This window comes from Glycine soja, chromosome 8 (genome assembly GCF_004193775.1).
Source record: "Glycine soja cultivar W05 chromosome 8, ASM419377v2, whole genome shotgun sequence".
Lineage (NCBI taxonomy): Eukaryota > Viridiplantae > Streptophyta > Magnoliopsida > Fabales > Fabaceae > Glycine > Glycine soja.
The window spans coordinates 23,381,461-23,392,111 of NC_041009.1; the positions used below are offsets into that span (position 1 = coordinate 23,381,461).

Below are 10,651 nucleotides of genomic sequence, written 5' to 3' on the forward strand. Positions count from 1 at the left end.
AAAACATTTAAATTTGATTCAATAGTTACACAGTACAAAATTACAAATCTAACAACTTGTCTTAAATACATTTGATTTGATTTAGTAGCTTGAAATTTTCAGAAAATAATGGAGCTGGGGGAAAGAATTGTTAAAGAACAAACTGGACCAATGGTTTTGCATTTTCATATGATAAACATGAGGTTGTTTGTAATGAGTTTGCACTGTAATGTTTGGCACTTTCCATACAAGACCCACTATTATGTAATGTTTATTGCGTAAAAAATCTTCCACATCTTCAAACACTGGGATATGTTTTTCAGTTTTTTTTTTTTTAAAAAGAGAAAAAATGTAAAATAAACAGCTTTGCAGAATAAAAATACACCTTTTGGTCATTAAAATGAAGTTGATAGAGATACTTAATTTATTGGGAAATAATGACGGATTTTCTCTAAAAAACGTCGACCAATAGGATTCTAATCACTGCAAGAGCATGACACAGATGTCAACTACGAGACCCAGACAGCAATCTAGGATTCATTAATGTTGCCCAAATTGAACAGGCAAGACAACATGACTACAACTCGAGGGTATAATTGGTGTGGTCCTTTTCCGGTAGTGCACAAGAATCTCATTACCATTATTCTTGGGTATATGATAGAGCACATACTTTTTTCTTCTTTTTCTATTTTGGTTACAAAGGCTTTATATCCAAAACTGGCATCATGAATTAGTTTGCCGTTTTTACAAATTCTCAAGATTTTCCAATTGGGTTGTTGTAATTGTAAAGCAACGCAATCCGCATGAATTGATGGTAAAAGCAACCAAGAGGTTTAGACTATAAAGCATGGTTAGACATGCTTCCTTTCATTTTCTATCCTGTCCCCCTCCCTGCCAAGCTTTATTGTTTTGGGGAAGGTAGTAGAGTGAATGGTGATTAATTTAAACCCCCAAATGCTTTTCAGTGACGCATTGACATAGAAATTCGTCTATCAGAAATTCATTTTGCCGGGGCCATGAACCCATTTCCAAACTGACTCGACTGTTCTGGCACCCACTTCTCCTTGGACTCAAGTTCTAACAAATTAGGTTCGTTTCAGTCAATACCTCCCTCAGGCCGGGTTCCTCCACATTTTAACTCTTCTCTAATGCTGAGGTCTTTAACTGTCCTTTGTCAGCAACAGAAATAAATTCCACTCCCAATACAATCCCAAGCAAAATTTACTGGGAGCTACTAACAAAAGTCACCCCCACGATATCACTCACCTAGCCCCTAAAAGCAGTCAACCAATTCTGTCAAGCCCTGTCACGCCCTGCAGCACTCACTGTCCTCCATTTAACTCCTCAACAACTGGTCAGTCATCTTGGTAAAATTACATACACTCCCCAATCACCCATCTCCAATGGACACAGTCATCATGAACTAAAACTATCTCTGCTGACCAGTTCTGATCGAATGGTTTCACGCCCCCAAAATCAATGTGATTCTTGATTTATGTTTTCACATGTTTTAGTTTATGAAAAAGAATTAGGTCAGTTTTTTTTAAGGTTTAATGGCAAAATCTTGCTCATTCGCCCTCCTATACAGCAATGCTGATGCTTCCACCCTGTTTTTACAAGGGAGGGGGAAAGAAGCAGCACGAGTCAAATCCAAGAAGAAGAAAAAAAGAGGATAAATAAAAATGTAAATTATGAGATACTCACCAGCCAGGATGGACAACAAATCTTCCGTTGTTAAGAGCCCAATTCACCTGCTCGAGAAAAAGGAAAGAAAAAGTAGCACTTGTCAGGCTTCAAATTCAATGCACAAGAACACAGTCTGCCACAACTACCATAGAAATGAAGATTTTACAGCATTTTGTTCGTGGTGGGAATAAGCAAAGAAGAGAAGTTGGAGAAAAAACAGAGAAAAAGGAAGGGCTCCCTTCTAATTGATAAAAGGGAAATGGTCTTTTATTAATTGATGTCCGTAAATATGCCATAGACGGTTAACAGTTTAAGTTGCCATGTTATGAGCAAAGGGGAGCAACAGCTGGATGAATCACCTGGATATCCATTTTTCTAGATAAGCTTATCCAGAAACACTTCTAAAAGAAAAAATGGGAGGAAAAAATAGAAGAAAAAAAAGAAATGAACTTCTCAAGTTAAAAATCATTTTAGGAGTTTTTTAGAGAGCTTCTACAAATTCGCCTATACATGAGCTAATTTTAACTCATGGAGAAGCTCATTTCATTTTTTCTTCTTATTTTATTTTCCTAGAAGTGTTTCAGGAAAGTTTATCCAAGCATGCCCTTAAATCAAACTAAATCATGAATAGTTTGATTTGCACTAAATTTCATCGTATAGGTTACCCTTTAGTCCCATTAAATTACTCTATCATGAAGACCTGTTAGCAATGCAGGAATCTATATTTTTTTTACATGACACAGACAGACAGGACTATCATAACATGCTGACAGTTTGGAAATAAAAACATACCTTATCAGTCCCAGGGGAATTTGCAACTACGTGAGTAACCTGTTCATCAATCTGGTTGGTGCAAACAGCACCAAATTGTTCAGCTGTCTGCCACAATGGATGAAGGTGAGGATTTGCTTCACCAACAGGAAATACCCTGCTAAATACTATGCGACAACCAGCTAAGATTTTTCTCTGTTCTGATGCAAGTATATTTCTGACATCCACTTCTTCTAAGGATTGAGAGGCAAAAAAGATTTGGTGTATTTTCTCAATAACCTAGATGAAGAGAAGAAATTATCAACTGAACAGGCCATCCCAAATTAAATACAAAAAAAATAATGTAAACTCACTGCCAAAGAGGATGCCAGAGTTCCAGCTTCAGGTCTCTCATCATGATCAATCTCAAGAAGGGAAGGGCCAGGCAGTCCAAACTGACGTCTACTACAGGGGAAGTATGTATACCTGCAATGTGTTAAAATTTAATATAGGAATTATTCATATGCTCAATAGAATTGCATGAGTTTGAAATCCCATGTTACACGAACCTTTCCACCACTATCAGGTTCAGTTTGTTATGAGGCCAGACCCTCACAGAATCATCTATAATTACAACAGATGATTCCATACCCAAAACGCCTTCCAAATCTTTGCTTTTGGGAACCCTCTCCTCACCATCAACTGAATCAGTATCATCACCTCTAGAGATAACTCTTCCAGCAAACAAAACTCCCTTTGGATCAAGCACCTTTGCCATTTCTGTCGCATATAGCTTGTTTCCCATAGTGTAAAGATGCAACTCATAGAGCTTACTAGCCTATAAAGCATTTGGGAAAGATGTGAATTCTTTATTTCAAAATTAAGCCATTGTGCAATGTCATGCCTAAAGCATATAAAAGAATCCACATTATTACCTTCTCCAAGAAGTTCCAGATTCCTGGTCTGAGTTTAGTCCACATTCCCATATGAGGAAAGCGAAAAAGATGTCTGTGAGGTTTCTCACGGTCCTGCTCTTCTTTCTTTCTCAATATCTCATCGTGCAGGGGATCAACTTCCACAAACTGAAAGAGAAAATGTTAACATGCAATAACACAAACTTTCATCCAAAGGAGAACCCATTCCATGCAAATTACCTTGGCAGAATTAAGTAGCGTGTGGTCTAGGTCCAATACAAGGCACAATTTCCGAGCAGCAAACATTTTATTCTGTTCTTCAATCCTCCTGGCCCTCTCTCTCTGTATAGCAGCCTTCTGCTGCTCGTCATAACCTTCAAAAAGATGCTCAACATCTCCCCATGTACTCTGGGATCGAGAGGTAACTGATGCAGCTGTTTCGTGAGCAGATGCCATGTCAGCCTGCAGGTTCTGAGAGCTTGACACAACGGATTTTTGTTCCCCTCTATCTGAAGTAAGCGGAACAGATGCAGAAGAAAAATTTTGAGAAACAGGAGTGTGAGTTGATGATTCTTGGGAAACAGACATAATATCAGCAATGTTTTTCAGATTCCGGGTGAATTGTCGAGCAATATCAGGTTGTGCACTTGATTGAGTAGGCACTAATTTATTATCCACCCTACCCTCAAGCTTCGGGGCATTGACATTGTCCCCTGTTCTCTGGTTGTTAGACACAGGGGATACAATGGCTTTGAATTGCTCATTCCCCAAGTCCCCACTCTTCTGGATAGTATTATTAGTGTGGAGAATGCGCCGTGGATCACGGGGTTTCATGCGAATCTTTCCTGAATCATCTTGTAGGGTTTGTGCCTGATTGTGCCAACCAAATGCAAAAATGTAAACTACAGTTAGCTTGACGGGACTTTCATAACACTAAATTGTGACTTTCAAATTCCACAACTAAATTCATTCATAATCAAGGATCGTGATGTTAACATTTTCAATTCAATTTTTAGAAGAAATAGATGATTGGATATTAAGACCATAGCCACAAGTGAATATTCAAAAATTTACTTCAGTAGGTATATTTAAGACAAACAAGCATTTTACCGTGGAAGTTGATTGTGATGAAACAGGAAGCATTCCAACAGAACTTTGAAGAAGACCAGTGGCCATTGATGAACCAATACTCGCTGTTGAGTCTGTTCCCATTGCCGGATTTGAGCTTGTTGGATGCAGCAGCATAATTGCAGCAGAATCAGCAGATTTCTTCTGGGCTTCAGCTAATCTAAGTATGTTAACAAGCATGATTGGATTTACAGATGCTTCTTTCAATAGAGCAGGTAAGGAAGCTAGCACATTACTAGCTGTAATTGGTGCCTGCTCATTTCTAATGCTTGTTGCATTGAAATTATCAGAACCAGTACAGGAACTACTGACTGTATTCAAAGTCTTTTTGGCTTCGGGTCCAAATTTGTCCATTAAATGATTCCTCTCTATCAACTGAGCTCCAGGCCCAGTATTCTCTTCCAACCAACCACCACTTCCAGTTCTTACTTCGCTCATATTATGCTCAGTATTTTCCAAAGAACTTTTTAGTCTTTTTGATACAGTAACATCCAAAGAAGGTTCTTCAGCAGCCTTTTGTTTCCTTGAGATTGTTGTTCCAGAATATTCCACTTTAGACATATTATTTATCAATGTAGACAGGTTATCCACAGCACTTGCATCAGAATTAATGAAACGAAGCCTGGGATCTCTATTCTTTGCAGAGCTTTTCACCGGGAAAGACCCAGGACCTGCTGCATCCACTCTAGAACTAATGAATCCATGCATGCTGGACCTATCCATGGAAGTAGCAGAAACAGGTGGCTGATCCAAAAGAGTTGGTTTAGTGCTTGTTAAAAAATCACCAGTAGAAGCACTAGAGACCTCCTCGATTGTATCAACAACCTCATCTTCACAGTCACCTGAAGGAGTTGGACTTGGAAATTTATCATTTGTAAAAAGGGAACTTCGACCAAACTTCTGTTGATATGTGGAAACAGCTTTCAAAGCATCAGTTTCATATAGATGAAATTTAGAACCTTCACTATCAAGTTCCATCTTAGCAGATGCTGACCCAGATCTAACCATAGACTCTCCAACAGAAAGTAACTTATTCACAGGGAAGCAGGAAGGTGCTTCTCGAGTTGGTGATGGTAAACTGTCTGCATCATGATCCTTGTGAAGGTCTAACAGAGGGAGCAGAACCCCTCTGCCTTTAATACTATTTTGTCCAAATTTTAAAGCCTGTGATGTCCCAGTTATGTCCCTATGCAAAGGCTTACTATAAGAAATCAATTCAGCAGCTTCTACAGCCTGATTTTCCTGAGTCTTTATCTCATGGATCTGCACTTCTACAGCTGAATTTTCTTGAGTCTTTATCTCAGTGGTCTGCAATTCTTTCTCCTTGCCAATAGCCTCACTATTTACTAAAGCACCAACAGAATCAATTGCAGTCATCATGCCCTGAATCTGTAGGAAGAAACAACCACATTTCAGATTCAATCCCATCGTTGAATTTCTAAATTGAAGATTATGATGATAATAGTAAAACGATTTCCAAAATCCAGTTAACATTAAACATCACCTCTTTTACATGCTCTGGAGAAAATAATTGAGCCTGTTGTTGATCCTTCACAAAAGAAAGCAATCTGACATGAAAAGTGTAGTCAAGGAAACATAGTTAGTGATAGAAGGCACTGCAACTTGAAATAAATCACTGCTACAACCTAAAAACTTAGATTTTTAAAAACCTTAATATGCTATCCTTGTTCTGTTCTTTCTCCGAAGAGTCCATAGAGCAAAACACCTACAATAAATCATAAAACATTGATGACAAAAAATCCCAGTAGAAACAAAAATGATGAGCAAAAGCAGACAAGGGTATTACAGAATAAACCACTTCAGTAGCATTAAATGACAAGCGAACGAGATCATCCTTCTCAGAACCAGCAGGTCTAGAGAGCACTTCAGGAAGGGTATTTTGCAGCTTACTGCAAGTTTGAGCAAACGACCTACAACAACAAATCACCAACAAGCAAAAAATCAATTTAATGTTACAAACTTTGTAATGTAAACTCCAATGCCAACAATTCAGAGAAAAGGAACAAAATCCATTAACAACAGTTCCACTTACTCAACCACATTAGCAACGGTAACACCCTCCAGAACACCCCTCGCACCAAGCTGCTCGGAATCAGAAACATCCATCTTCACATCATCAAGCTTCTCAGAATCAGAAACAGCCACAACAACACTCTCTGCTTCTCCTTCGGGTTCCGCATCAGCATCGATCTCACCCTCCTCCAACTCCCCTTCCTCTTTGTCCACATCCACCACCACCACATCCTTAGGATTCACAGCAACAGAGGCCAGTCGATGGGAGCTGTTGCGGTTACTGTTAGCATTGGCATCAGAGTCCACTTCCATCACAAAAATATCATTCAAAGGCTTATTCTGCACGGCCTGTGCCCAAGCAAGATTATACAAGCCCGATGCATAGCCGCGACATATAGTAGGGTACTTTGAGTAAAGATCATGAACAGCCCAAACCCTAGCATCACTTCCATTGGGCTTATTGTTATTATTTAACAACTTAACATCTTGCTTATTGAAATCCTCGGCTGAAATCTCTTCCACCGAAGCAGTATCCGAAATCTCACCCTCTTCCACATCCTCAGCCTCCTTCCCCATCTTCTCCAATTTTCCCAATACCTCACAATCCAATAACGATCCAAAAACCATAGAAAGCAGAGCCAGACAACAAGCAAAACCAACCGATAATCGAATCGGGATCTAAATAGCGGGAAAAGTTTTAGGGAGAAGTGATTATATTAGGGTTCCAATTTCGTTCCTTCGAAAATCTCAGATTTAGGGCGCAACAACAGTGTCAAAAACTAAATCGGAAATTTCACGGTGTTGGATCTGTTTCGTGAGATCGCAGAAGGTTATTCTTCAGATCCGAAGAGTGATGAAGCAATCGGGATTGTTTCGAAAGCGAGAACAAGAATGACAACAGTAACGATAATAGTGAAAAAAAATTGATTATAAAAAAGTTAAAACGAAGAAAATTATACACGAGGGTGGCGGAAGAATGGGAACCGGGGAAAGGGAGAGGAGGCTTTTATAGGGATACGATGCGAAGGAGAATCTAAGTGTGATGGGATTTTGAATCTAGGCCGTACACGTCAGTGATCCCCGAAAGAAACCCTGTGTGTGTGTGTGCTTAGTGCTTACGAACGAGAACGACCCAAGTACAATGTAGTCTATTAACAGTAAACAGTATTTCTGTGTTTCCCATTTTATCGGGGAAATCATCTTATCTATTTTTTTAAACGATAATTCTGATAGTTGTTAATATTTGATTTTTTTTACAATTGTAGATATAGATTTCTTTCTTTTCCAAAAAATATATATATTTGTTTCTTTAAAAACCTTCAAAATTAATTTTTAATTATGTAGGGCATATATAATTATGCGATCATTCTTAAAATAAATGTGTTGCATAACTGAAAAGAATTCAAGATTTTATAATTAACTAATAAGATTTATACAGAAAATATAAATATCTAGTATAAAGAAAAAAATGATTCTATTGGAATAATATCACATGATAATCCCATCAATTAATGCATATTTTATATTTATTCTATTAAATTGATTTAATTATTATATTAAACCTTAAATTAATTATTAATTATCTATATATATGATATAAAATATTATTTTATATAATGGAAAACTGTCATAATTCATTCTCGAATTAAATCAATTCTAATTAATTAATTAAAATACAATTAATAAATAATAAATGTATATTTAGGAAAGTTGAAACAACAAAAGATTTGGCCAAAGGATTTAATTTAAAATGTATTTTAAAAAGAGTTTTACTCTTTGGTAATTGATGATCAAAATATGTAATCGATTATCAGTGGTCAATGTGCCTTCTGAAAAGCTTTTAAATGTTTTAGTCATCAAAGGCTTATATATATGTGACTTGGGCACAAAATTTTCTCAGTTTTTACTGACCACTGACCAAAAAGTCTTATCCTCTCAAAAGAGTAAATTGTCTTATCTTCTAAAAATTTCTTGGCCAAAACACTTGCAATTCAATAATGAATTATTTGGGTGCATCATTGTACAATCTATCTCTTTCAAGAGAGATTTCTTCTTCTCTTCTTTTTACTCAAGGAAAGTGATTAAGGGACCGAGGGTCTCTTGTTGTAAAGCGATCTGAACACAAAGGAAGGGTTGTCCTTGTGTGGTTCAAAACTTATAAAGGGATTTTACAAGATAGTGGAACTCTCAAGCGGGTTGTATGGAGACTGGACGTAGGCACAAGGGTGTGGCCGAACTAGTATAAAACTGAGTTTGCACTTTTTTTTCCCTTAAACTCCTTTATTTATTGTTATTTATCTTTTGCGTTAAGGAAGTTTATTTTAAATTAAATTATAATAATTCATAATAAAGGAACATTGTTATTATCATTAAAGAAGAATAAAATTTTAATTGGGAAATAGTTTGTAATATCTTAATTCAACCCCCCTTCTTAAGATATCTGAGGTCACTTGTCCAACAAGTGATATCAGAGCTTCATTCTTGTATAAAGTTTAGAAGGTTCAAGAATAATGGTTTCATCAAACTATTTATTTCTTGAAGGGAATTCAATAAATAGACCTCCTATTTTTAATGGAGTAGGTTACCATTATTGGAAAACCTGTATGTAAATTTTTATAGAGGCAATAGATTTAAATATCTGGGATGCTCTAGAAGTAGGGCCCTATATTCCCACTATGGTGGTAGGAAATAAAACCATAGAAAAGTCTAGGGAAGAATGGAGTGAAGAAGAAAAGAAATTAGTGCAATACAACTTAAAAGCCAAAAATATAATTACATCTGCCTTAGGAATGGATGAGTACTTAGGGTATCAAATTGTAAAAGTTCAAAAGAAACGTGGGATACCCTACAAGTAACACATGAGGGCACAACAAATGTAAAAAGATCTAGGATAAATACATTAACTCATGAGTATGAATTATTTAGAATGAATTCAAATGAAAGTATACAAGACATGCAAAAGAGGTTTACATATATAATAAATCATCTTGCATCTTTAGGGAAAAATTTTCCAAATGAAGATCTCATAAATAAAGTATTGAGATGTTTGAGCAGAGAATGGCAACCTAAGGTAACAGCCGTTACTGAGTCACGAGATTTAACTAACATGTCTCTTGCTACATTATTTGGAAAGTTACAGGAACACGAAATGGAACTGTTGAGATTAAATCAACACGAAGAAAATGATAAGAAAAAGAAGGGAATTGCTCTTAAAGCTTCATCTTCAATCCAAGAAGAAAGTGATAAGGAAGATTTAATTGATTTGGATGAAGATGATGATCTTAACCTTTTTGTAAAAAGGTTCAACAAGTTCCTGAGAATCAGAGGAAATCAAAGGAGACCATATTTTAAACCTAAAAGAAGGACAAAAGATTCATCCTCTACTCCAAAATACTATGAATGCAATCAACCTGGACATCTGAGGGTTGATTGCCCGATCTTCAAGAAAAGAATGGAGAAATCTGAAAAGAAAAATTTTAGTGAAAAGAAGGCGAAGAAGGCCTACATCACATGGGATGACAATGATATGGAATCATTTGAGGATTCAGGAAATGAAGTAATAAACTTGAGTCTAATGGCTAAAAGTTATGAAAGTGATGAAGAGGTAACATCTTCAAATAACAACTTATCCATTTCTTTTGAGGAATTATAAGATGCATTTGCTGATTTGCATAGAGAATCAATCAAACTTGTAAAGTTAGTTTCATCTTCTAAGAAAACAATTTCAGATTTAGAAAAATAAATTTCAAAATTAAATAAAGAATTAGATCATCTTAAAATTGAAGTTTCAATTTCTAAATTAAATGATAAAGTTTATGTTTCTATTATTCCCGATGAAAAAGTAATATCTAATTCATGTAAATGTTGTAGCGAGTATGTAAAAGAAATTAAAGATTAGAAAAACTCACTTGCTAAATTTTCTATTGGTAAAAATAACCTAGATGTCATATTAAGAAAACAAAGATGTGTCTTTGATAAGGCAGGAATAGGATATAAACCTGAAAAACAACAAAAACTTTATAAAAATTTCTTTGCTTCCACACAAATATAATTCCCCTTTCATCACTTGTTTTTGTTGTGGAAGAAAAGGGCATGACACATCTACATGTTATTTTAGGAAAAATTGCAACAATATTAAAATGATATGGGTCCCAAAAGGA

General features: G+C 36.2%; 1 protein-coding gene across 1 annotated transcript; it reads right to left on the reverse strand.

Moving 5' to 3' along the window:
* Nucleotides 1–402: 402 nt before the first annotated feature.
* LOC114422820 (RNA polymerase II C-terminal domain phosphatase-like 3) lies at nt 403–7,480 on the reverse strand. Its single transcript, XM_028389358.1, has 12 exons — nt 6,511–7,480; nt 6,265–6,388; nt 6,128–6,183; nt 5,962–6,025; nt 4,440–5,846; nt 3,570–4,199; nt 3,351–3,497; nt 2,985–3,253; nt 2,790–2,901; nt 2,458–2,715; nt 1,684–1,730; nt 403–1,586 (listed from the first exon to the last, which is right to left on the reverse strand). The coding sequence occupies exons 1-12, from the start codon at nt 7,116–7,118 to the stop codon at nt 1,523–1,525; spliced, it is 3,786 nt and encodes a 1,261-aa protein (XP_028245159.1). The 5' UTR covers nt 7,119–7,480; the 3' UTR covers nt 403–1,522.
* Nucleotides 7,481–10,651: the final 3,171 nt, after the last annotated feature.